This window comes from Lampetra planeri, chromosome 18 (genome assembly GCF_965212315.1).
Source record: "Lampetra planeri chromosome 18, kcLamPlan1.2.h2, whole genome shotgun sequence".
Lineage (NCBI taxonomy): Eukaryota > Metazoa > Chordata > Hyperoartia > Petromyzontiformes > Petromyzontidae > Lampetra > Lampetra planeri.
Window position 1 is genome coordinate 3,147,258 of NC_136124.1, and position 27,962 is coordinate 3,175,219.

The 27,962-nt window shown below is 45.9% G+C and overlaps 1 protein-coding gene across 1 annotated transcript; it reads right to left on the reverse strand.

Annotated features, from left to right (window-relative positions):
- On the reverse strand, window positions 1–27,034 carry THBS1 (thrombospondin 1). The gene is made up of 22 exons (XM_078602293.1): window positions 26,864–27,034; window positions 26,511–26,614; window positions 25,040–25,587; window positions 24,460–24,541; window positions 21,524–21,693; window positions 20,650–20,778; window positions 16,991–17,084; window positions 14,744–14,914; window positions 14,058–14,234; window positions 12,206–12,379; window positions 11,511–11,638; window positions 11,210–11,353; window positions 10,435–10,653; window positions 7,199–7,306; window positions 6,615–6,774; window positions 5,968–6,086; window positions 5,364–5,598; window positions 4,048–4,275; window positions 3,049–3,320; window positions 2,467–2,564; window positions 2,140–2,279; window positions 1–2,014 (listed from the first exon to the last, which is right to left on the reverse strand). The coding sequence occupies exons 2-22, from the start codon at window positions 26,569–26,571 to the stop codon at window positions 2,007–2,009; spliced, it is 3,465 nt and encodes a 1,154-aa protein (XP_078458419.1). The 5' UTR covers window positions 26,572–26,614; window positions 26,864–27,034; the 3' UTR covers window positions 1–2,006.
- Window positions 27,035–27,962: the final 928 nt, after the last annotated feature.

A 27,962-nucleotide genomic window follows, 5' to 3' on the forward strand; every position in this document is an offset into this window, starting at 1 on the left:
TTGCAATAATAACCTTTTTTTATTTATGACGGCCTACAAAGTATGCATTTTACAGAAGTGAGACCGATACAAAATTAACCATCATAGTTGAATACAGTATTGAACAGAAAAGAATGTTATGCTGTGCAAAAATGTTTTTACTTGCATTAAGAAGATATAAATTACTTTTTTCCTATCTACACATGTCCACTAGATCTTAACAAAGCATTTGTTTATTGTAGGACAGAGATGAATGTGTTTAGTTTGTTGTCCTTCCCCTGCACCTCCGATTAGCACGGTTGGCTACGTACGGTGCGAAAGAAGTTAAACATACGTATTGTCTAATAAAAATAACAAAATTCAGAATTTGAAAGAGACTATATTTACATGACACTTAGCTTAAAGCCCTTATATTACAGCAGCTTCATTATTTGCAAAATGAAGATATTCTGTACAGCTTAGTTAATGTTATTCTCAGGCGATGTATTAATCCAAGCTCAGAATTTGAGGTACTCAATATATTGAGATTGGTCAATTTGCAATGTAGTCATCATAGGATGGGAACAACCAAGATGTAAATCTTTGAAGAGTAAAAATTTGGAACAAATGTTGAGAATTGTACCTCTAAACTGTGCGTGAAAGAATTTGCGTTGCATTTCACTGTGGAAATTGTGTACAGAATAAAATAAAACTGATATTTTTTGTTACACATGATGTTTAATGACAAATGCTTATGCGACATTTTATTTAACCTAAAAAAAATACTTAATGCAAGTCCAACAAAAATACATAACCATTCAGTAAAATGCAATCAAATTAAATGTTAACTTGGAAATAACGTTAATTGAATGACAAGATATTTCTTTGTTCCATGGTCATTAGAAATACAGCTCCATAAAGCACTAAGTGTTAAAACATTTCAATAAATAACATATTTACAATCTCATTCCTTAAAAAATGAAATTAGCATTAACTCTCATACTTTGCCACAATGTGACCCAATGAAAGGTCTTTTGTCTTTATAAAAAAAGGCGGAAAATAAATAATCTAATACAGTAATTTAACAAATAACAAAAAAGACCTTTTTTCTATCTACAACAATCGCATCTTCCCACAACATGTTCATATAGTTTATTTTCATACCTACACTATGTACTGGTTTGAAAGCTTCTATAAGAGTTTACTGAAATATCAAGCAAGATTCCTTCCAAACGAAGGCATTTAGGTAAGCACCGCACGAGTTTAACCAGTACTTTGCTTTAATTTAACAAAACCATAGTAGCCCATAGCGTACACTTACAAATACATGTTACCCTACAATAACCAACATGAGACTTTGCTGTGCGTGAATACTGGTATTAACAATGCATAACCATTCTCGCAGGAGCGTACTTCTGTTCTGTGCATTAACTAGTGTAGTACAAAAGTGTTTGGAAGCCTTTCATTTTTGACCGGATGTCTCATTATTTGGTACGTTTTTAGGTGTAACGCGATTTTTTTTTATCTTAGACGTGCCGACTTTTGTTAATGTTACGAGGGCGCTTCTTACATAAATCGTACTTTAAAAAAATAAATATCTACAATGACTTTTAATACCTTAAAATACTACGATAATACAATTGTGCTAAACTGCTGTGCATAGGCTTGATACTGAAACATTTTCATCAACGTATGCACACAATTGTGTTTCACAAACTATCTGTCGAAAAAGCCTTTGGAAAATCTCACTTTCAAGTGTCTACACTTGTGCATTTCACCCATGATCGATAAATATATGCTTATAGTTATTGATTCATAATATCAACATGGACTTTGATAAAATAGAGCAATTGGGAAGTTTTTGTTATCCTCAACTCTATATTGTGAGGTTATGGTAGAATCGCAAAAATGTATTGGAATAGTTTTGAAAAAACTTGGGGCAGGTGCCAAAGCTGAGGCAGAATCTCTGAAGAAGAAGTTTTTTTCTCTCCAAGAAATGCAGATTCTTGTCTGAGATAGATGTTTATTTCCGGAGCACTGTAGACATTTTATAAATCTGCAAAGAAAAAATGGACAAATAAGAATTAAGTTAGACATCACATTCCCAGTTGGAGACCAGTAATTGTCTTGGCTTTAGTAATGTGAATGGAAAAATATTGGTCCAATGCTCGCATGTCTTACCTCGACATTCATACTTGAGATCTGAAAAGTACACCATCTCTTGGGAAAAGACAAACATTCCAAGACGACCACCAGCATAGGTTTTGTCGTAGATGGGTCCCGAATCGGCCATGACCTTCTTTCCTTCGTACATCACAACTCTGGAACAGAAAAATTGAAACATAAACAACGCACCAAATGTCCGTTTCTGTAATGTGCATAAATAATATGGCCACTTAAACAGCTGAGGCAGGTAAATTACTATTTTGTAAATGTGTACAAGTGTTGTCACTTTTACATCACATCATGGTCTTATTATTTTAACGTGATTTCTCTCGTGAATTTTACCGAATGAAGCCAGTCTTTGGCCGGTGTGTGAGTTGCCATCTGTAGGCAGTGAAATCCTTCCACCCGATCACCTTGGGGTCATGCCACAGCAGACGAACCTACAAACGAGGGAAGGGATTGACAATGAAAAAAGGAAAGTTTTAAAGCACGTGAAATGCTTTTAGTTTTATCAAGCTTGTACTTTTATGAATTCTGGATAATTACTATTCATGTTCATATTGTCATATTGCATTGCACATTCACAAGAAGGGAGTCCTAAAAATGCATGCAATATTGATGATACAGACTCAAATGCTACATATGACAAGCCTACAGCTTTATTATAAAAACTTACAAGACAACAACTTGTTAACATTTTTGAAAGAAAATGACGAAGAGCCTTGTATTCTACAAGATTAACTTATTAGAAAACTCGCTGATTAGCCGCTGCAATTTCCAACGAGCCTTCTTAACTTCCACTTCATCCAAACATTTTAATCATTAAATCCACAAGCTGCTTTAATAACAATGCATATATATATGAATCCCACAAGCCAGTGCTAAGCATGAACAAAAATATGTGCGTCTTTTCTATGAACATACCTGCCCAGGGGTGTTTCCAGTGTGCCACAGGGCGTTGCGCAGATGCTCGCCGGGACCGGTCGTGGAGTTGACCACCTTGATTTGCAGCCCGGCATAGCCCTGGGCGCGCGTGGGCGTGTTCTGCCAGTATGTCTGCGTGATCTGCTTCCACATGACCACGTAGAAGCGCGCGCTGGACTGGTAGCCGAAGACGAAGCCGGCGTAGTCGTCGTCCCGCTCCGTGTTGATGAAGAACGTGCCGCTGAAGTCCACCGAATTGAACTCGTCGTAGCCTGCGAGTCGAGAACATGTCTTTTGTTCAATACGAGCATCTCGCAAAAGAAAACAGCCCACTTCATTCAGGATCAAACCCCCTTGGTTTCTCACATATGACAAGGACTTGGTCTACCAGACTGACTGTTTTGGCTCGCGATCGAACAAAGACGGTCACTGCATCGCACGCTTTCAGGTGGAATGCTCTTCTTTTTGATATTAGGAAGCCACTGGAGCTACGCACTTAAAAAAAATCTCGATTCAAAACTAATTTGGAACTGCTTTTTGTGTTTAGTTTGTCGTCCTCCCGGACCTCTGTGTAGCACGGTTGGCAACGTACGGTGCAAAAGAAGTTCAACATACATGCTGTGATTCCACCACGACACTGCAGATCATATCACTTCTCTTTCTGCTTCGTTCCTCATGCTGTTCGACCGTTACTACTTATAAGGTACATTTTCATTTCAAAACGTAAACTATCGCATCCCATTGCCATCCAAAGTGTTGTTGAAACAAAATTTTACACGATGATAATTACTGGCTCAATTTCTCACTGAAATATTTTCAGAGTTGCCGGTAAATTGGAGTCGGTAGCCTATGGTGAATAGCCAGAGTCACGGGCAAGAGGTATTCTGGATGTGGAAATATATTCTGCGTCACCGACCCATTTGCAATTTAACCCCCTCTCCCTCCACGATTTACGCAAGGAAGGAGCTGCCCGGTGCGGGTGACTTTACAGGCACTCACCAATAGCGAGACCTGGATCGCAGTTGACGGTTTGCACCAGCTCCTTGCCCTGGTGCCTCACCACCCAGTTGGGGTCGATCTGGGCCGTTCCCTTCGGGTCGAGCGGCACCATCTGGAACTTGCGGAAGTCCGTGAAGGTGATGCCAGAGTTCTCGGGGCACACGTCGTCAATGTCCAGAATGGTGTCGTTGTCAAAGTCGTACTTGCACGCATCGCCACGGCCATTGCCTGGACCGACAGAGAGAGAGAACACGAGGCGGTTGGTTTTTGAGAAAGCTTCCACAAATTAGCGAATTATAAATATTATTATAAACTCATTTAGGTAGCTACTGCTTAATTACCAGAAGTGAATGTTTTCCAAATATGTAAATGTCCCTTTTACATTTATACTGATGGGCAGATGTTTGGCAAGCCATATCGGTGGCTATAGAGAGCTTAGAAGCCATAGTGGTCTGCTTAAATTGACAACTTCTACTCAAGCGGTGTTGTATACAAACCACAATCTCTACGTACATATCACCTTTTCGTAGTCAGAGTAGCACAGCTTTACCCATCATTGACTAGTACAGGAGCATATCACATCGCAGAAACTCAACATTGGCAATGTAATAAAGCAGGAGGATACGCAACCTTATTTAACCTTATTTACACGATGAAGAAAATAAAATGACACGTTAGGAGAATGAGCCTGGAAAGGATCCAGGACTTGGCAATGCAACAAATACTTGGCAGGAAAAAAGGAATAGAGGAACACGGAAACCCAGGCGGAGATCTGCAGCTGCAAAGCGATCCATAAAAAAGGGATTGAGATCGAAATAAGCAGTGACACTGGTCTCAAGAAGGAACATCCACAGGGCAAATTTTTTCAGCCCCAACGCCCGCCAATGAGCTAAACTAAACTACAGTATACTAAAGTAATTACATTTTACCAGGTAAGGACCACTGAGCTATATAGCTCTTTTTTTCAGAAGTGACCTGGCCGCAAATAATAGCTCAAGGAAGTGGGTTAACATGTGGCAATTTATAATAGCCAAATACTCTAAACACACGTTTACAAAATGTGGAGGGAAAAACCAGAGGACCCGGAGAAAAATCCACACGACCACGGGGAGAACATGCAAACTCCAAATATACAGCAGGCATCAGGGTTGGGATCGAACCCACAACCTCCATGTATATCAGGCAAGGTAATTAACATCTCGCCACGTCGTGCCCTCTGACGGAAGTGTCAGGTTACGATTGTGACAATTGGTGCATCGCCAAGCGATTCTTCCATCTCCAGTGGCGACATTGGCGGCGGTGGCGGCGACGCTCACCATTAGAGTCCAGCTGGTCGGGGTTGGCCACGAGGCGGCAGTTGTCCTTGTCGTCGGGAACGCCGTCATTGTCGTCGTCGTGGTCGCAGGCGTCCCCTTTGCCGTCGCCGTCGTGGTCGGCCTGGTTCGAGTTGGGGATGTACGGGCAGTTGTCCAGGTTGTTCTGGTGGCCGTCCTCGTCGATGTCCTCGTTGCTGTCACACGTATCGCCCACCAGGTCCGAGTCGGCGTCGGACTGGGGTCACGGGGTCAATGGGGCAGGGTGAGGGAAGGGAAACGTTAGCATTCGTATTCACGGTGGCCTCAAATCTGAATTTTCAAACTAATGCAAAGTCAATCAATTAATGAAAAGGTACGGTTGGTTTAAGAGTAAAATTACATGTGATCCATTTACCACAAGGTTGCTTTAGATCTATTCTTTAAATTATCTTAACCATATGCAGCAGCATATTCAACTGCAGTGTGCCAATATCTTCATGATTATCCATGATCAATCCACGACTGGATTAAAGCCTCACCAAGGTCATCTCCCAGCAGTGGGTTGACAAAACGTCTGTGCGGAATACACGTAGCTACCAGGCAATGAACTGAGAGGTGTGTTCACCTGGTCTGGGTTGTGTTGTAGAGGGCAGTTGTCGCACTGGTCACCCACTCCATCAAGGTCAGTGTCACGCTGGTCGGCATTGTACACGTAGGGGCAGTTGTCGATTTCATTTAGAATGTCTGGAACGAAGAGTGATTGAACAATTAAGTTATTAAGCATTCCAATCAGTGGAAAACACATATCTGTTTTAAGCACTTTGCGTGGTTGTGTGTGACGTAGGCATACTGAGTAACACGGTGTATGAAATGTCAGGAAAAATGGAATTCGACTCATCTACGAGGTTTCACAATGCAGTAATGGCATGCTCAGACACGGAGTGATTAGTGATCGCCTTCAGCAAACTTCCGCACCCAGCTATGCCGTGACACTTGATGCGTGCCTTTTTTAAAATCCCGCCTGAAAGAAAACCCCATCCCCGTGTATGTGGGCGCCCCGTGAAAAATAATTACACCCCCCCCCCACCTCCCCACCGCCAATTGCGTGTTGAGAGAGCGTGAAGTCGTTAAAGTGTCGCTTTCGTAATTTGTCGGTTGCAGGCGAACGCGGCGGAGATTTACGTGCCGTTGCTTAGTGCCCCCCCCCACCCCCATGTCAAAATATCCGCGGGCCGAAAGCGTGAGGCCATGGGGAAGTCGCCGCCACTTTACCGTCGCCATCGATGTCCGGGGAGCAGGCATCGCCGGTGCCGTTGCCGTCCGTGTCGGCCTGGTCCGTGTTGTGGTCGTAGGGGCAGTTATCACAGCGATCGCCGACGTTGTCCCTGTCGTAGTCGTATTGCCGCGGGTTGAACACCATGGGGCAGTTGTCCTGCGGCAGAGCAAGCGACTCGGGCGTTAATGAGTGAACCGGCCGCTGTGCAGAAGACGGCCGCCGGCCAGTGACCTCGCTTGGCGAAGGTTGCTTTGAGTTCACAGCCGCATTGTGTTAAAGCTGCCTATGGTGTTAATTACAAGATGGTTATAAAGACTAATAACGGAGTGGCAGCCAAGGAATGGAATGCGTCTACCCTGGACGGCTGCCGAGGAGATGGAGTTGTGAAATCAGCTCGTGCGCAGATGTTAGGTGGATTGTTGCATCTCAGGATGGTGAGACATGGTGGCGGCTTGACAAGGCTTTTGTCCAGCAGTGCATTGAGCTACGTTGTTGTTGTTGGTGGCAACAATAATTGGATGTGCGTGGACAGGACGGCCGAGCTGAGTTCATCACAACGACTTGTATCAAGAGCACTTACCCCATCGTCGGTAATCCCGTCGTTATCATCGTCGTCATCACAAGCATCTCCAACGCCATCCTTGTCGTAGTCCTCTTGGCCAGAGTTGGGTAGGTTGGGACAATTGTCCTGTTGGCAAAAAAAGTGAATTTATTTGCCGGCAAATATAAGCAAGAAGTCCATTCTGTGTCTCAACATTTTTGTTTAATATGTCTGTCCTATCGGCTCTCCAGCCCTCTCAAGCAACATTTGGCGAAGGCAAGCAAATTCTGGATCAGTTTTGACCTTCTGGGTCTCGATCAGAATAGGTAGGCTTTGTTAAATAAATGCTGCTGGGCTACTAGGTGGTATTGGCAAGATCACTCCAGGTCAGGTTGAAAAAATATATATATCTACATAGATCATATTCAGTTCAGTCAAGGATTGATTCAAAACTCCAATTCAATAGATTATTACATTGCCCCCATCAAATTGAATGCTTACGCTGTTAAATAAAATGTCTTGTGTGGATTTAAAAGTTCTCATTAATATTGCAGCAATGGAAATACCACAACATTTGAGATATTAATGTCCCCGTGAAATTAACAACGGCAATTTGTCATAAATTGTAATTATGTTGATGGGTACAATAATGTCTAATGCAGCTCAGCATGTTTGCACTTGACGATATTAGTTAGACTGCACATGTTCTAACCTCTGCCAAGCATCAAGCAGGTCTGATCTGGACCGAGGTGCAGACAGGGAGGTCGTAAGCCTGAAATTATAGCTTATTTAAAGGCAGTTTCACCCACATTCCATGCGTGCCTTGGGCTCCTTGTTGTGTACAATGTGCTTGCCTGCTTCAGGAAGTCCTTGCGGACAGCACCAATGAGGGCACTTAAAGCCAGCAACTGGACTCTCAGGGCTGAGTGGTTGCCAGATTACAGTGGCAGAGAGTGCTTTCCATCCCGCAGCTACTTGCCTATTAGCATAATGTATTTGTCTGGTAGTTAAAGAGTCAAATCCGCCTATCAATAGCATCTTAAAGGTAAAGGTGCAGCCCTGCAATTGCTTGCTGATGCCACTGCAAATAGAATGACCTTCACAAGAGGGAGCGCGAGAGAGCCCCTTTAGAGCGTATTTGGCCTACTCGTTTATGACCATTATCGTGTACTTAGGCGCAATTATCAGAAGGAAGTGTTTAAAAATGTATATTAATTTTAACGGTTCAACAAACTTTATGCTTTATGTCATAATGCCCCACTTTGGTGAACTATTAGGGTTTTTTTTATTAAACTTCTTTCACACCGTACATAGCCAACCGTGTTAATTGGAGGTGCGGGAAATGTGGATAACTCAACCCTAATGGTAATCTGATTTTAATTGTAATTACATTGGGTTTTTTAACGTTGGATTTGGCTGAAGTACACCATCTTTTCCATATCTTCAATCTCATCATTAGTTTTGGACATTTTTTTCAAAACCGTATATATTTTTTATTATTTCATACAGACAAATAAGCAAGCCTCGAACCAAGACAGCTGGATCTGTTCTGATAATTCATTTTTTCTGTGATCCATATCGCAGTGACAAATATCTATTTTAACACTGAGGTCATGTTTCAAAAAGACACCACCAAATTCCACCCTTATTAAACAGGCTGACTTTTATAGCTTACTTCGGGGGTTTAACTTAAGCCACCTTTTAATTTTGTAAGAAAGAAATCACCCCTCCTTTTCCCTTTGTGTTGAAAGAGAGAGTGGATCACACAATAATTCGATTTCTGTGGTGAGCGCAATATTATTTTAAGTGTTTGCTTTCTTTAAAATGTTTATCACATAAATTAATTGGGTGTACGTACAAATTAATGAGCCTGTATGCAGAATGTTTTCTTGAAAATGAGGCCAATTTTTTTTCATATATATACAACAAATAACATGTGAAAAACTTTTCTTATCATTCTTGAAATCATGCATTATTCGTTTAACAGGGCTTTGTATAATGCAACTTCACTTTATTTTTTTATATAGTTGTTTTTTACCTTTGTGCTGCCCAACACTAACAAATCGTTATTATCAACCTTCATCTTAACCGGCTCAATCCAGACCGCCCAGGAATTCAATCACAGAGATCCATTTATTACATTCTTCGAGCAGCAGGGAGCCCAATTCCAAAAGAAAACATTACAGTAGCGTTTGGCAGAGAGCTGCATTGCAGCCACAAATGTTGACGCTGGGCAGACGGGAGAGCACATTAAAGAGCTGTATCGCGTTACCCCTCGGCCAGAGGCAGTGAGTGGCGGGGCGCTCACTCGCTGCTCTCTCGGCACCCGGTCCAGCGCGAATGAAACATGTGTTGGGGCCTCAAAAGGCATTTAGCGACTATTTCATTTCGTGCGTCTGTTACGTGAGATGCGGGAGGGTTATACAAGAGTGGCTGGATGGGATCGGATCTGAGGCGGGGGGGGGGGATGCGAAGATGCCGCTTTTGATGAGCCGCCAAAGTCTGTTGCGTCCCATCGGCAACTCGCGATGGGTGATGAAAGTGCGGCCACCTAAAGTGGCTGCCCCATCAACGGGACAAATGCTTAATCTGAAAGGTGTTTTCTTCCCCTCCACTAGACTTCAAACAGCTCGCTACTTGCCTTTTTTTTTAGACTTCAAAAGGGACGGATATTTTTACTTGACGATTTCCTCTTGGGTTTGTCCTTATGATAAATTGAATCAAAATGTGCCCGAGATGAATGAACTGCTGATTTTTTTTCTGCTGACTGACTTCATTACGTATGAATCGCATGTTTAGTTTTCATTACTATTATGCGTGTAGTTGTACAATTGCTTTGGGTCAATTTCCCACGGAACAGACACTTTTATAATGTCATACGCAGAGCCATTCATGGCGTTGGTGGTAGTGTGTTGTGATAAGAGGTCAAAGCAAATGCTAAACAATAACTTTATTTTGAGGAACTCGCAAAGATATCCGAATGTTAAAGTTTACCTTCCTGTCCTGCTGCCACCTACCTACATTGCCATGTGGCCCCATTTCACCAGTCGGACCACACTCCCCAAAATCAGCCTTCCTTAAGCCTTTGCATATACACACACACACCGTGTGTATATAAATAAGCATCGTTCTGGTTGTTGGCAGTTTAGCCTGTAAGGGGCTGCAACCTCCTCGGTACAGGGGGCGGGTTTTAAACTACGACTCGCTCCGCAAAGCGCGGCAGCCCCCCGGAGCGCCGTTGTGTGCGCGCGGGCGGTGGAGAATCGGCGCCGTACCTTGACGCAGTGGTAGGTGGTGTTGTCCAAACAGACGAGGTCCTTGTTGGGCCAGCCGTCCAAGTCGGTGTCCTCGCCGCAGATGACGCCGTTGCCCGCGTAGCCCGGGTTGCACTCGCACTTGTACATGGGGTCGCGCTGGTGGCCCAGGTAGACGCACTTGGAGTTCTTGTGGCACTTGTGGGTGCTGTCCTTGCACGGGTTCTGCGGCTCGCACACCTGAGGAAGTCCAGCGGGGGGTGACGGTTAGGGTTTCATTCCGCTCGCAGGTTGCCGGCTGTTCACCGACTGCTATTTAGGCATGCATCGATTCACCACCTCCCAGCGATTGTCTCGTTTTTCTTTCCTCTTGTTACATTTTGTTTATTGGGTTTTTTTTCAGTCTCGTTTGTTCGACCGTTCCATGAAATTAGCCATATAATTTTCACGTAATTCGCACAGGTTTGTAAAATAATATTTTCTCAGGCGCATTATTCGATGCTATTATGCGTCGTGAGCATAATAGCTAATTGTAATTCATTAATCCATTGATGCATCGTTGCATACGGTGTGCGGGAAGGGCAGGAGAGAGAAAGTGGGGTTTATGATCGATTGGGAGTAGACACCGCAGGTGGAGCAAGCTTGTTTCCTGACGCAATTAAACCTGCGGCCTTTTTGGCATTCATTGTCGGTGGGTGGTGTAATTCGCAGGGGATTTGCATAATCGCCTGCAGAATAATGTCGGCCATTGTAGTAAACTTGAGCGGTTACCGCACACATTTATATATTTCTTTACCTGCTTAGAAAGCTTGGCATCCTCGAGCCCGATCCCGTACGGCAGGTTGCCCGAGAACCGCGGGGGGCACGGCATGCAGCGGAAACCCGGGGCCTCGTTAACGCAGCGGTCATCACGGAAGCACATTCCGGACACCACCTCGCACTGCCAGACAAAAACAACATTCTGGTTACACAGGGCGCAAAGGTTTCCGTCCGAGTGTGAGATTACGTTCGATTTTCAGCCAGCAAACTACATGTCTATGCAAATCTTTATGGATGTTAACTAATATTTGAATGAAGTAGTTAATTAAGCCGGTCACCTCGTTGATGTCAGAGCACTCGATCCCATTTCCTTGATAGCCTTTGGGACAAGCCCCACACTTCCACGTGCCATCTGCAAAACTGTTGCACTTTGCTCCAGCAAAGCAAGGGTTGGATAAGCACCCGTCTGGGGAAACAAAACAGATGTCTTGCAGTCTGTCTCCATACGTCAGCTGTGCAACGGCAATAATGCGACGGAATGTTCATTGTTTTTTTCTGAAAACGGATTGAAGTACCACGCCTTGAACCGTTGGCATATTTCCTCGCTTCACAAATTGTTGCCTCTCACAAGGGAATTTGTAATTCATTATGTTGACGTGTTCTGATCTTTTTAACACGTAGGCTTTTGCGACGTATTATTAATAATTAAGTTTTTTCAGTTAGATTGCGTTATTACACATTTATAATAACGTGATCTAACCCAAAAACCTTGATTATGAAATGTTCTGATCTTGCCATTGGAAACCTATCATAAAAAATGCAATTATTATATCACCAGCAATGCCATGTGCAATAAACATTTTGATGAATAACTGAGGCAACTCAGAGATGAATTGGTAGTTATGGTGGCACCTGGGGAGCCGCATCAATTGGAAATATGTTCCTTGTCATTAGTTGCAATTGAACGAATAAACAAAGGGAATAGCAACTGAACGGGTGGATGGACGCCGGATGGATGGGTCGAGAGCCGTACCGACGGGGCAAGGTTTCTTGTTGCAGATCTCGGTCTCGCGCTCGGACCCCAGGCAGTCCTTGCCGTTGTACTGCGGCTTGGGGTTGTTACAGAGGCGCGCCCGCTCACGGAGGGCCCCGCCGCACGTCACGGGGCAGGCCGACCATGGAGACCAAGGCCCGTACTGCCCATCCACTGTGGGTGGAGCGAGAGGAGACAGAGATAGGGGGGTTGAAAAAACATTCTTCCATCGGCATGGGTTACGTTAAAACGCTTTCTCGAGAAATGCTTGTTCTCGGAAGTATTTAAGTCGCGGTATGGATATCTTTCAGGGCAAAATGGGTTTCCTTATTAGCAAGCGTGCATTGTTTTGCTCTGGTTTTTGTCTCGAAGTTTTGGGCAACCCTTTGATCAATTTGGCCGGTTTTCAAAAAGGTAAGTCGCTAACAGCAACACGACTTTCTATTGTGGTTTTGTTCACATTGAACCATCTCTCCGAGAGTTACAGGAATCCCCTGGTACAGGCAGACAAAACGCATTAACTTTCTTCAACATTAGTTGCAAAGCATCCCAAAAAAAAAAACACACGGTGGAACCTCCATTGCATTTCAATTCGCGCGCTTGAGACAAGACTCCTCCCCCAGCACGTGCAGATAATTTACGAGGCCCCCAAGAGAAGGATTGAGTGTCCCTATGAAACCCCGTTATGAAGTGCCGTTGAGTGTGTGCGAGTTTGTCCTGACATTCTAAACCCCGCTTGTAATGTTTATAAACGCTATTAACGGTTCATTGTAGCTCAGGCCTTTAAGGGCTCCGCACCTAATCACGACAAACGTGAGACAGAGAAACCTGCCTTGTCTCGGGCAAAGATTACACGTGTTCTCATTGGAAACAGATGTTCTTGTCGTGTTCAATCGTGCACCATTTCACAGCAGAGGTGGACTAAGCAGAGCACTGGAAGTAGTAATTACGTGTATTACCACAGCATTTAAGGAAATAGTCACATATTTGTGAAAGGGGACATTGTGTGAACACTCGTTATGTGCTGTCGTAAAGCATCGTGGGTAACAGAGTAAACGAGCAGGCTTTCCGTTATATACACAGTATCTGCAATAACAAATAGAAAGTATGTTTTTATTCCATTAGCCTGTGAACCTTCTGGACCAATACTTTACAGCAGCATTTGTTTAAGCAAGAAAACTGTGGACCAGTTTCAACCTCCTTGGTCTAGTTAGCAGAGTCAGGCTTGCTTCAACAAAGGCTACTGGATAGCATTGGAAAGCCTGTAGACTGATTGACACCTTATGCTGCACAAGGACAGCTGCCACTGGGGGTCCCTCTGGGCTAGACTGCAGCAGGGGATTAAAATGGCTCATGTGCACCCTCCAGATGCAAATCCTTACTGTCGCCTAAAACGAGTGTGATATGGTCAATGCTGTGCGCTTTCAGATGGATGGATGTTGAACTTCTTTCACACCGTACATAGCCAACCGTGCTAATTAGGAGGTGCGGGGTAAGGACAACAAACTAAACACTACAAGCAGTTCTAATAACATTAGTTTTCAATGTAGATGATTTAAAAGTGCAGAACTCCAGTGGCTTGCTAATATCAGAAGGAAGAGCGTTCCAGACGGCCGCAGAAGCGCATCTGGAAGCGCGCGATGCAGTGACCGTATGTGTTCGACGGCTAGTCAAAACCCGCTGCTGCTGCGAGGATGACCGGAGTGTTGTGCGATGGCTTACGCTGCTTTACGAAATCGACAAGGCGTCGTGGTTCATTTGTGGGGAGCACTTCGTGCGTTATGATGAGAACAAACTAAACACAACAACAACAAGCAGACAACGGCAGGAGACGCCGGCTCCGCACGCTCACCGGGGCAGGGCTCCATCTCGCACTTCTGGTTCTCGCGGCCCGAGCCGCCGCACTCGTCGCCGCCCATCTGCGGCACGGGCGAGTTGCAGAGCCGGATGCGCGTGTTCACTCCCGCGCCGCACGTCACCGAGCACGACGACCAGGGCGACCAGAAGCTCCAGCCGCCGTCCTGACGGACTGCAAACAAGCAAACAGCGAGCGGCACATTCCCAGTCAGTGCCCACTCCGTGTTCCTCTTATTATCATCATCGTCGTCGGCATCAACATCTGCACCTCCGATGAGCACGGTTGGATACGTACGGTGCGAAAGAATTGAACATCAACCGTGGATGAAGGTCTTCCCACAGTCCATCATCGTTTCTCATGGCCCTGTGATGCGGCGATCGGTCTGACACTTTTAAATGTAATTTGCTCCTTCACAGGCACGTTCCCTTCATTAGCCGCCGTATTGACGCACTCCAAAGTGACTGGTCTGATGTGGCCTAAACGTTCCATTAAACGAGTCTGAGGTGAGGCTGTTTGTTGCAGGCACAAATGATCTGTCATCCTCCTAAACCCTCAACTCGTCTCACGCCCCCCGCCAGTCAATCTCACACTGCCCAATGGCAACTCGCGTGCGCTGCCCACGTACCAGCCAAAACGATCAGTCCGACGCAGGCGAATGCCATCGGTTTTCGATGCCGTACCTCGTTTGTCGCAGGCCTTGAGCTGGCAGGTGCGGCCCTGGATGGAGGGTCCCTCGCAGGGGTTGTTGACGCTGTCGCAGGAGCGGCCTCGCTGCTGCGTGCCCGAGCCGCACGTGACGGAGCATTCGGTCCACTCGGACCAGGGCGACCAGCCAGCCTCGCTGTCGCCCACTGCACGCGATGGCGGAGAGCAACACGAGTCACAGAGCGGTGTGCTGAGTGGTGCCTGGGGTGACTCCGGTATCGGGGCAGTGAGTCAACATTGCTTGCATCCTAGGTTCCGGTCTGGGAGCTCGACTGACTGTGATTAAACTGGGTTCTCAAGTGCGGAGGTTGTGTCGGTTTCAGATTGGCCACCGTGCACCGTCGTTGCGTTTTATCGGTTTTCATTTGCTGTAGTCTGTGGCTACATGGCGGTTCTGAATTTTTGTTTTTTGTTTCACAGACGTGCGGCACATATTTCTGTTCATAGCAGAGCATGGGGGCAAGTGCCCCCCCCCCCTAGTGTGTGGATATAAAGCCACTGTAACCCGATGTTATGGGCAAGAGGTCACCCACCATCACCCTGTGGCTGAAAAGTACGCGATGTTACAGTTTACCAACAACATCGTTGTTATATAGTTTGGCAATGACCCAAATTAATTTCCTGTTGATGGAACAATTGTCTAATACCTTGTCTTCTCCCGAGTATTTTATGTTTTGCTTGCAAGGCTAAGAGACGGTAAATATCTGTAAGCTGTGTTGCACTAAACATTAATGATGGCAAGCGCTCGTTAAGGGTGGCATCAGCACCCAAAGGAGATTTACAATCGGGAGAACACTCCTCTGTTTTCCACATCCTCATTAAAATCTGGAGTGAATGCTAAGAAGATTATCAGACCATTTCCATAGCTACTTGCTTAAATGAAACTGCTTACTCTCTCATTGGGGTTGTGCACAAGGAAACATGGGTGCAATATCCATCATTAAAATATCTGGCATGTCAGTTGACATCTCGTTTATTTCAAAGCTCACAGTGACCCTTTTTTTAGTTAATGATGACTGCCATTAAAGGCTTAGTGTTAGCACGTTGCTCTTCGACTAATCCTTAGCCCACATGGTTTTGCTTAAATACATGAACTGATGTGATTAGCGTTGGCAAGCAATCATAATTTCGGTAACAGATTTGGCAAATGGAAGGGGGTTGGAGGGGGGTCTATATGTTGCAAGGTAGCCACTGGCATACAAAGGCATTGCATTTGGTGTCTAATTTCATTAGCTTTAGAAAACTAGTGGGGGATCAACGTCTTATAAAAAAATAAGTATGTCGCTACCAATTATTTTTTTGTAATGTCTGAACAGCATAAAGTTTTTCTTCGCTGCTTTGTGTCTGTGGGCAGGTTGGGGTGGAATAAGTCATCTTAGCATATTTGGGTGTCATATGTTACTGCCCCATCGATTAGAAGTCTTGGCACAGAGACCATTAATCTCCGCTGTTGTGGGCCTATAATCAATGGCACCATATTTATAGCTGCTATTTTTTTTACAGCCAAGGGTCAGCTGTCAAAATAACCCAGTAGGGGGAAGAGGAGCCTGCAGGCAAAGGTCGTGCTGCCAAATTTATTGTCAGCTTTTAAATGAGGTTCCGCAATCAAGGCCACAATAAAAATCTGTATGCACACCCTTTTTAAGTTATGCTACCAACATACTCGTCATCGTCATCATCATCAATCTCTTAACTTCATTTGGTTGTGGGTGTGCCACTTAAACATTGGCTGTCAACTCTCTCCATGTTTACCTGCAATTCAGAGTCTTTTTTAGGTGTCATGTCACTTCATCATTAGTCCATGTTATCACCACATTTGTCATCCAAATAATCTCAGGTTGTCCTCTTTTTTTTATCATTCTACCTTGTCCTGTAAGACGGTGATGATGATGGAAAATCCACCCAAATCGTTGCAGTTTCCTTGATTCACTTTGGGCATCAATGTTCTCCCACTTTTGTCTGCCCCTCTCTCTCTCTATATTGGTGTTTCACTGCCATTGATAGTGTTGTCTCCGCACCATGGAACACATAAGGGGGCATCATCACAGAGATGCACTCCACTCCTACCTGACACCACAATGTCAATGTGGCTCAACCACCTCAGTGTGGACAGTTCTAGCTGTTGCTCTACATCGACATGATCGAGCCATACGAGGAAGAAGAAGATTGTGAGGATGAGGTGCGTGCGTGCGTGCGTGCGCGTGAGAGAGCGTGCGACGTACGCAGGCACGTCGGGCAGCACTCTCCCTCAGGGACGTGAGGAGTTGCGCAAGTGACGGGAGGGCACGTGATCTGCCGGCAGTGCGTCTTGGAATCCTGCAGACGAAACCAAACAAGGAAACCGGGAGGTCAGATAATGATCATAATAATTATTCATCCAACTTGTAACGGCCATTCAGTTTGCAGGACCACGAGAAACGATGACAGCTTGGGGGAGGCATTCATCCAACAGTGGATAGAGCATTGCCGATAATGTGATAATATTATACTTATAATGTATATGCTTGCGTGTGGTGTTGTATATGCACGTATATATAACGGGAAAGGTGAGCTGGAATTTGCAGAAATAAAAAAAATTACAATACATTGTAAATTTTGAAAAATCAAACACTTGACCGCACACTCGACATAGTAATAAGATAGAGTATAAAACACTGGTGCTTTTCTGGATTTGATGAAAGCTGATTTTTTCACAGCGTGAAGCCTCTGCAAACCTGATGCAGACAGTGAAATACATTTATCGTGGCTGATCGGGCTTTCGCTTGTGAATGAGTGTATTTATAACTGCGGTTAACATCGCGACGTTGAGCCTGTGACCACCGCAGGGAAATGGGGAATTTTGATGTGGCAGACTCCCCCCCCCCCACCGAAATTTCATTTTGCCGCCTAATGCTCAAAAGGCCCTCTGTTGAGTTCGTGGCTTTAAGTTTTCCTGGCTTGGAATGCCATAAGCGTGGCAGGAATGTGCAAAGAGGAGAAGAAGAAGAAAAAAACAGCATGACACTCATCCTTTTTATGAATATGGGCTGATGGTCCCGGAAAGTAGCGAAATATATGAGTTGCATGTGGTGGATTCATGCTGTCTGCTTCTTATTTTTTTCCAATGTTATGTATGCATTCATTCAGCCATATCAAATGTTTTTTTTTAGCAAGTCACACCGATGTGTTTTTACTATTGAGTTGGGTCCATGATTTTACATCAACCTCGATGAATAGCATTCATGGTATAAAACAACAACACAGCTATGCTGAATTCAAAAGGAACAAACTAATTAATGAACATTTAACTGCTTAACTGCTCTTACTCGTACTTTTAGAACATTGAAGAGGCAATGGTGAATATGAAGCAACAAAAAAAAAATTCAGGAGTTATATAATCTTTGAAATCAGTTTTGATCAAAATGTAATTCCTTGGCCAAACCACAGCCTCAGCAGGGAAAAGTTAGCAAATCAACATTGTCTCTGGCTTGCTGTGTATGGAAAGTGCCTTTCCAGCCTCAACACTGAAACTGAGCTTAAGCTGCAGCTAATGAGCACCTGTAAAACTCATGCTGCTTGTAATATGTTCCTGGCTTGCAAATGCGTATTGCTTTATGAACGAAAAAAGCTAAAGGTGCAGCCCTGCAGTTGCTTGCTCATGCCACTGCTGAAGGAAGGGCCTCAACGAGAGGGAGTTCTAAAAAACTCCTCTGGAGAGCATTTGGCCTACTATTCTATGCTTGCCAGATATCTTTTAAGCGGTTTGCTAGCAGTACTCCAAAGCAAAATGTGCATGCATCACTGCATGCTTTCAGTTCTAAATTAATGTACATAAATTGGAGCCTGCTTTATATTTCTCTCTGAACGAACTTGTGACGGCAGCGTATTCTGCCGACGCTGCGCTATGCACACGTAGTGGTCTCTTGGCTGAAGTCCAACAGAAATAACAATCGGGGCCACTTGCTATGTTGGAAATCTTAAGGGAGAAGAATCATCACGCACATGTAAAGTGCGATGCCTTAACCGGTGTCGCCGGCCAATATTGGCATAAAAATGTCCCCGCGCTTTATTTTTCACACCTTCATTTCCGATCCACACTTAAGCCACGGATGATTTTTTTTTTTAGATTCACACTAAGGTTCGCATTAAGTCCTGAGAGCAGGGCTAGACTTGCCGCAGTCAAAGCCACATTCAGTCCTCGTTCTTGGCCGCCGCAGACCCTTCATACCAAAGCTCCGAAAAACAGAAGGAAATGGCACTCCTTTGAGAAAAGGCGTAGAGAATTGTGAAGAGTGCCGATGAAAGCCCGCCAGCCAAAAGTGACCGCTGCTGCCTTCCTCGGCCTTGTGTGTGCACGTTGCTTACGAAACGTTAAAAAAATGGTGAAGAGTTGTGAAGAGAGCTGCTTAAAATGGGTTACCCAAATTGGGTTACTCAAGTATTATCTTGGTTTTCTATTCCCCCCCCACCTCTCCCCGGCCACCCCCACTCTTAAAATTTCACTTTGATAGTTTTGTTCAAATGACAAAGCCAGCATTCATTACATTAAAAAAATTATGCCACTATAAAGTCTGCGAATTGTAATTTTCATTACCTGATTTCCATTCCATTTTGATCGGGTGGCGTAATGTACGGAAGAAAAGACCCTCACCGACTTGAAAGACATGATTAACGGCAGCTTGGCTTTTTTAGCTTAAAATAATTATATGGTTTACCCTTGTAACTGCTTTCCCTTTACAAACTTGGCCGGTGTACTACTGTGCCTGCGATTTACAACATGTGATGTTCATGAACTGAATCCCAGCAATAGCACCAGGTCTTGCTTTCAAGCTTCTGGCAAATGTTAAATCGCATATGTTACAATCACTGGCACATTGGAGACTCGTATAATTAATTGTAACAACTATTGCTCAAAGTTGCCGTAAATAAAACTCGGAGGATAAATGTGTTGGAGGCCTGTCTATCATTGCGTGCCGTGACACATTGCATTTGGAAGAAAAATGCTCAAAATATTGTTGCCAAACCCGTTGCGCAATATTAAACTCAAACTACAAATGTGCAAGCGCTTCTGCCGAAATGGATATTTCCAAAAATCTCTGGTAGCAATTATACGTGGTCTCAGCCTATCTACCAGCCCTGCCAATGGATCCAACGCAAAGTCTGCCGGAGCGACGGAGCAGGCGGGGACACACTGACGGCACAGCAAAGCAGGCTGCTGGTACACAGAGTACTTGTTTGAAGACTTTTCAGATTTTACAAAAATCCTCAAGACTTTGTGCTATCATCAAGCGCTGCTGCACGCCGATGCTCAGGAATTGTTTACTCGATTTACAAAAGGCAGCTTTTTGGGTACTGATGTAATAGCGTACACATTAACCTATTTGTTTTGTTTTTAAACATCACTAGGCTGATGGGGAAATAGCAGCTTGTGTCAAGACATGTGCTCTGGATGCAGCTTATTGCTCATATCTTGCACAGCTCAGGAATGTTTGGTGGCAGTGTGAATAGACTTGGTGCACTTATGTTTCTTTGCACACGTATGTGTACAGCCCTAATATGTCAATCCACTGCTGGATGATGTGAGGTGCCTCCCCAAGTCGTGCTGGTTGTGGGGGTTGCTAGACCATACATCACCACGTTGGTCAGTGTGATTCTCGCTCACAGCCACTACACATTGACGATTATTTGAACCGGTACTGAGACTCTCCTTGGTCGACTCAGCCTCAAATGGATACCCGATGCAGTGTTTAAACATTGCCACTGGAGAGGCAAATGTGGCCGGGCGTGATGCCATCCACCCACCCCCGTGTGTGCCACATTCCCGGCCTTCATAGGTGCTCGCCAACAGTCTTTTTTTAAAGCTATACAGGGGGCCTTTGTGTGTGTGCATGCTTCTACACACCCGGCAGGTGCAGGTGGTGCAGCTGTTGATGGTCCACTCGGTGTGGTTGTCGTAGAGTCGCCCCTCGTACAGGCACTTGCCCTTCTCCTGGATGTCCATGGTGTTCTTCAGGTTCTCGTTCTCCTCTTTCTGTGCATGGACAGAGCACAGCAGGGCAGGGGCCATCAGTTTATTGTGCCACACATAGGCCAAAGGTAGAGGGAATAGAGGCGTATGTGGAATGTGGTGTCTGTGCGTGTTTGTATGTACGTATGTATGGATACGCCAGTATATTTGAAAGGTATTGGGAATTGAGTGTGTAACACCACAATACACATATTATTATTACTACTGCATAATTACTCAATGGGAAAGCGTTTTTACAATGCATCATAACTAATGACTAATTGAATATGCAAGCTGGCGATTCCAATGCTATTCCCAGTGACTCTGCCTCTCGCAAACCAATCCAATAGAATAACCCTAATCCCCCGGCCTGTCTCGATTGCCCTTTCAATACTTGCACCAGGGGGTTCCTTGCGAACAAACTTAACGATAAAATTCAAATTTAGGGGTCAGGGTTGGAGAGTTGGGAGGGAGGGCAGTGGAGGCGTTGGCGCGCTGCACTGCGCACCCAGCTACCCAAGTTCGATTCCCGCTCACGGCTAACACCAGCGACAATTATTTGAGCCTCCCCTACGTCGACTTAGCCTCAAATGAGTACCTGGTGCGGCGTGTAAAATCATCGCGGTGTTGGCCACCCACCCGTTCGTGCACCGTGCCTGCCTTCATAGGTGCTCACTAAACAGCACTTGTCCCAACATTCTGTTGAGGCTATACGGGGGATCTTTGTCTCTATTTGGGGGGGTGGTCAGCAAGATTTTGTAACACTCACCAGCTTTTGGAGGCCGTCCACCAAGTACGTGACCGTGCTGCGCAGAGCCTTGACCTCATTGTAAATCCTCTTGACCTCGTTGCAGGAGATGCCACAGAATTCCATCACCTTGTTCACCTTGTGCCCCGTGTAGTCCGTCTTGATGGCAGGCGTCCCAAGGAAACCGCCGCCTAATTTTTGGCACGCGCGAGAAAAAAGAAACCCAACGGCACCCCCCAGCGCGCACGGCAGGTGTTTGTTTAGCGTGGGCAGCCAAGTCTAGCAGGACTCTGTGCAACGTGATTTCATATTGCTTGTACTATTCATTGCTTCGAACAAAAACATCGTCAGTAAAGTGAAATACATGCTGTTTTTTTAATATAAGGTTCTTTTTTCGCCGTTTATTAAATTCGGATGGTTTGCATTTGAAGCAGAGTATTTGCATATCTTGCATTGGTGCAAAAAAAAAATACACGCTGCAAGGATTTTATTTTATTTAGTTTTAAATTAAGACCGCATGCACAAAATAAAATGGTGCTTTCTGGCGCTATTTGTTAACATTTTATTTTTCCTTTCCGTCCAGTCATAAGTGCAATTATTTTTCGTTGTTGTATTTTACAAAAGTGTGGTCCGCCTGTGCTTGTAATCCGTTAGCACAACATCGCTGTCCTGAAGTGACTCAGGTGTACTACAGGCGGTTTAATACGGCAATAGCATGGCCGCACGAGGAATTCAAGCAGCCTGAAAGTGGCGGCGAGCTTCAGGCAAGCGTGCAAGCGGCTTTCAGGTGCGTGCAGCCAGAACGAGTCAACAAGCCACTTGATTGACTAGCCCTCCACTCCTACAAACCCAGCCCAACTGAACTCAGCTCAACTCACTCTGAGCCCCATTTCTGTTGATTCCTAAGTTCGCGGAAGATAGTGTCCACACCACAATCATCGCGGTCCACCCCAAGCTGCTGGCTTTTATTATTCTCATCACCAATCCCACATATTCACATGTACATCATATCGCGTGCATTGTGCTCATAATATTTTGGCTGGCGGTCATAGAAAGTGGGCGAGTAGATTGGTTGTGAGTCTAGCCGCATGCCTCTGTGGCTCATGGTATGCCTGCCCTTCAAATCGCCCTCGGTGTCAGAGCAGCTATAAGCTGACAAAGCCACATCACTGACACTTAATCATTTCTGGCTAAATTTACAACCCGCTGAACGGTTTTGTTGTTGTTGTTCCTGTTGTTTGACTGTGTTTTTTATTGTGATTGTAATATTTTTCGTTTTTAAACATCATTCACCAGGGTGGAGAAATACGGTCAAATAACCCCCAGGATCCGTATGGAGTGGGGAGGCCCTCGTCCAACAGGTGATTGACACAAGGGCTATATGTGTGAAATATTTCTCTCAAGCATCTGTTAAGTGTCAAACTGAATATGCCTTACGGAACAAAGCGATCCCATCCCTTAAGAAGAATTCACGGCAGTCTGTCCTAGCCTGGTTATGTCATTCTACAAGGCTGCGGGGATCTGTCGCCTGTGTCACAGGTATGCACAGACTGCATGTATAGAATTCATTGCCATATTCCAGATTTGCAATGTTTTGCAGTGTTGCCATTCCAGCTTTGAGTTGCCTCGTGGTTTAAGCCTTTAAGCCCCACACTCTGCGAAGCCAAACTATGCTGATGAGAGTTGGAAAGTTGAAACTGGTCCAGAGTTCGCTTGCTTGTACATATGCTGCAGTAAAATAATGCTGCAAAAGCCAATAGGGTTATGAACTAAAATATTATTTTATTTAAAAACAATATCATGGAACTGACCTTTATTATATAATCGTACTTTATTTAACTGGCAATAAAGTTATATTACATTACCAACAACTGAATACTAAGTGATTTTTTTTTAAATATTACAGTAAAATTGAAAATTAGAACATTAAAACTGCAGCATTATATATATATTTTTAAATATACATTTTACATTTGCAGCAAACACTCAAGCCAATACATATATCTGGAGCAGAACTGAAGTGTTGGCTGGGCTATAGGTGGCCATGCAAGCACGTGCCCTAGGGGACGCTGCTGAGTAGGGCGCATGGTAAGCGCGCGGCATTGATGCGTAAAGCCCTTTCTGAGCATTGGGCATCAGCAAGCAGCAGCAGCAGCGTTAGAGCTTTGTTCCTTTGGTCGTAGCCAGTAGCTGTGATGAGTGCGGCATAGCGACCCTGCCGATTGAAGCTCGTGGGCCAACAGTGAACATTCACACCGAGAGCACAATACAATAACACAACAGCCATCTCAATGGAGGCGTTCATGTGTATGTACAAAAAAAAACACTACCAAAAAGTAGACTTAATTTACTAAAAATATATATATTTAGGCATGATCTAAAGTTTACAACCTATTTTAACTCAAATAGGCTCATATATTTACCAGCCTTGACGTTTTTCAATGCCAAACAATGGACAAACGAATTGAAAGTTTACCGATGTAGGTTTGTGCAGTGATAATCCGGCGGCAATTTAGTGACAGTGGGAGTGGAGTGTCAGTTGCCTCCACCTCACTGCCAACATATCTCACAGATATTATTTTAACTCGGCAGTTAATTTATTTTTAACTCTGCAGTATACATCAAATACTCGAGATCAACAAACAGACCTCCTTTTCGTGCTCGTGCGAAAAAATATATATGTTAGTTCGTCGGCCATTGAGATCATATTTAATTACCTTTCTTGCTCCACAAAAAGCATCTTGACTTTTTTTTATAACATTTTAAAAGTGGTTTTCCGGGGCACTAACCAGACCATAAAACCACCAACTTACTCATCATACCCCACCTAAAACAGTATTTGTTTTTAACACTCGTGGTATGTTGATGTCGCAACAGGAATTAAAGACATGAGGGAATTACTGAGTGGCTGCTGTGTGCCAGGCTGGGTGCACAGTGCCCCGCACGCGTTCCCTTACCGTCATTCCTGACGCACCCCTTGTTCCTCAGAATATCCTCCAGGGACGTGCCGAAGATGAAGCGGACGTTTTGCAGTGAGCCCTGCAGCAGTGGCAGCCAAAACAACAAGAGAGGGGGATAGGCAGGGAGGGAGGGAGGGAGTGGAGGGAATTGGGAGGTTAGGCTCGCATCCCAGGGAGCAGAGTGAATGACGAGTCTGGTGGCCCATCCTCCATCGGCATTCATCTCATGCCGCGCGGCTCGCACTCATTCATTCACCTTCAGCCCAACCAGCCGTGAGAATGTTTACACTGTGGTGGAAAGTTCACGTCATTCGACACGAATAGCCATTGCCCCCCTAAGACGTCCCAGGTATGTTATGTTCTTTTGAAATTCACATTTTAGACGCTTACGTGTGATGCGTGCGCCCCGAGGCTAGGGGAAATAAAACCACGTCACATTTTGGCCCCGTCGCGTCGGTTGTGATGGGTGATCATGTTGCTCATGCCGTTACCAATTGGCTGTCACGTTACTTGTGGTCCCCGGCTAACGACACTCACGGAGACACCCTCGACGGAAGACAACAGTTGCCACACTCACCCTGAAGTCGTCCTTGTCGCTCACGAAGCCCTTGCCCAGGCGCAGGCGGCTGGTGTCGGGGTACAGCTGCTGGTACACGGGCCCGTCCAGGCTCAGCACGTTGATGAGCTCGCAGCCCACGTACAGCTTGGCGCTCTCGTGGTCCACGTACAGCGTGATGTTTTTCCACGCGAACGTGGCCAGGTCCACGTGCTCGAAGGAGCGCACGCTCTGCGCGTGCACCAAGTCGAGCGTGTCCGCGTGTCCGTTCGACACGATCTCGAAGAGGCGGGCCGATCCGTCGGCCGAGTCCACGGCGAGGATGGTGCCCCTGCTGCGCTTCTCTTGGCGCAGCGACGCCTGGAAGACGAAGCTCTTCTCCTGACGCATCGCCTCCAGCAGGCTCTTGAGGCTGCGCTCCTCGGCCGACGGGACACGCTCGGCCCGGATGATCTTGAACGCGGGGCTGTTGGCGTCGGGCCCCTTCACCAGCTTGACGCCGGCCGTGCGCCGGGTGATTCGGCTCATGTCGAACACGTCGAACACGCCGTTGTCATCCGTGCCATAATCTACGGTTGGCGAGTTAGGGGAGGGAGCGGGGGTGGGGGGGGGTAGCCGACCGCATCGGGGCAATGTGAGCGCGATGCAGGTTGATGGGGAGGGAATAAATACGTGGAGGGAATAAACTAAATTATTGTTTTTATTTTACTAGATTAAGCCCAATCAGCTATTTAGCTTCTTTTCCAGAAGCGACCTGGCCACAAGTGATAGCTCAACGAAGTGGCTTATCACGTGGAAATTTATAGCAGCCAAATACTCCAAACGTACATCGATTCTAAATGTGCAGAGAAAAACCGGAGGATCCGCAGAAAGATCCACGCGAGCCCGGGGCGAACACGCAAACTTTAACATACAGGCGTCAGGGTCGGAACTGAACCCGTGCCCTCCTGTATACCAGGCGAGGGAGTTAACATCTCGCCATCAATGGGTCACCCACGGGTTCCTTTTCCGCGCTCCCGCGTCCTCAAGCGCGCGCGCGCTCGCATCTCAAGTAGCAGCCGACTTGAGTCAGACCCATCGTGCCAAGGAACAACACGCGTTGGCCAAAACCCGAAAACACATCGGACAGAGATTTTAAAGTGGTGATCACTCTATTAAAACGTATAGCAAGGATACAAGCTGTCTCTCTGCAAGATCGACGTTGTATTCGATACACACGATTTATTTATACACACACGCTGCCGCGCAACAGGTCCCGTGGTAAAACCTTGGGGTGCGAAAAAAAACAAATCCGCAGTGGCACGTACGAGCTAAAAATACTGTTTTTGCCGGACGCCGCGCGCGTTTTTGAAATTCAAATGAGGCGCTTTTATTCTCGGCTCGGTAAACACGGGGGCTCGGTAAACACGGCGGGGCTAATGGGAGCCGCGGTATTGCCAAGCCAAGGGCGCGAGAGTGGGGATTATAAATCGGTGCCGAGCGAGAGAATTACCGTACGGATGAGCCGCGCCAACAAACGCCAACAGGATGAGCGCCCTCCACGCAGACCCCATCTTCGGTCCGGTCGCGTAACGCGAAGTCGGCGGCACGGGAAATCTAAGAGCGTGGAAGAGGACAACGCGTGATTTTCACAACAGAAGCAGGTCACAGCAAACGCACACGTTGGCAAAGTTAAATAGCTGCGATGGGTTTGTCCCCGTTGCCTCTTCGTGTACAATTCACGAATTGTACAGAAGGAGCGATCCACCAAAGAAATTAAATTGCGGCAGAAAAATGTAGCATTATTGTACAAATGTGGCTTAAATGTAATACAAAGTGCGTGCGGCGTAAGTAAGTAACACCTACCAGGCAAAGCTTCAAAATAACTGCCGTTTAAGTGTTGTTCACGGAGAGTCTCTGTAGCCTATGTATCTATACGCTCTATGCGGCTAAGAGCTCTGAAGTGAGACTTCGCCACGGGAAGACTCGCTCTGCTATCAGTCTTCTACGTCGCTTCTGCGTTCGCCTCGATGTGTGCAGGTCGAAGGCGCGACAGATTTTATAGCGACTCGAGTCGCCCCCGCGTCTCACTCCGCTCCCTCCCACCGCGTGTCAGTCCCCTGCAAACACCACCCACTCTGTTGGATTCCAGCCACCCTCTCCGTCCCACTAACCCCCGTCTCCATTTGACCTCCCTCCAGCCTCCCTCCGTTCCTCCCCTCCATCCCTCCCTCCCTCCCTCCCCCACCACAACCATCAACCCTTCTCACACTCCTCTCCCCTCCCTTCCTCCCTTCCTCATCTGCCCCCTCCCCAATCTCCACCGTCCGTCCGTCTCGCTTTCCCCGCGATCTGCTGTCTGGCCTCTCTCAAAGTTTGTTGGCGAGTTGAGTAACTCGCTCGGAGCCCATGCCAATCGAAACGGGAGGAAATCTCGGGCAAGTGAAGTTGAGGGGTCCCCCCCCCTCTCCCACCGCTCCACGCCACCCCACATGGCCCCCACACGGCTGGACGCGCAGGTGTTGATGACGAGAGAAGCGTGGGCTGGCTTGGAGTGGCGGCGCCCGTGCGCCGTGCTTGGAATATTTTTATTTTTTGGAAGACCGAGGAAAAAAATATTGGGGAGTGGAAAATTTATTTTTTTAGGGCGACGGCGGCCAAATCGCAATCGCTTCCTTCGCCCCCCCCCCTTATTTCTTATTCTTACGAAACAGCAGGGCGGACGGTTCTGCGACGTATTTTAACACGTTAAACAAATACGACTTAAATGGGGGGCTTATTTTTAGTTTCGGTGAGTGATGATGTTTGCGGCGGGGTGCGGTAACTAAGGTAGTAAAAAAGAAATTAGCACATTGCCCGGGCCGATAGGGAACGCGATCTTGCAGTGGGGGCTAAGTTTAAACAGGATGGGCACGCATTGCAGAGGCGTCGCGTCAAGTGGAGTTAAACGTACGAACAAGGTCTA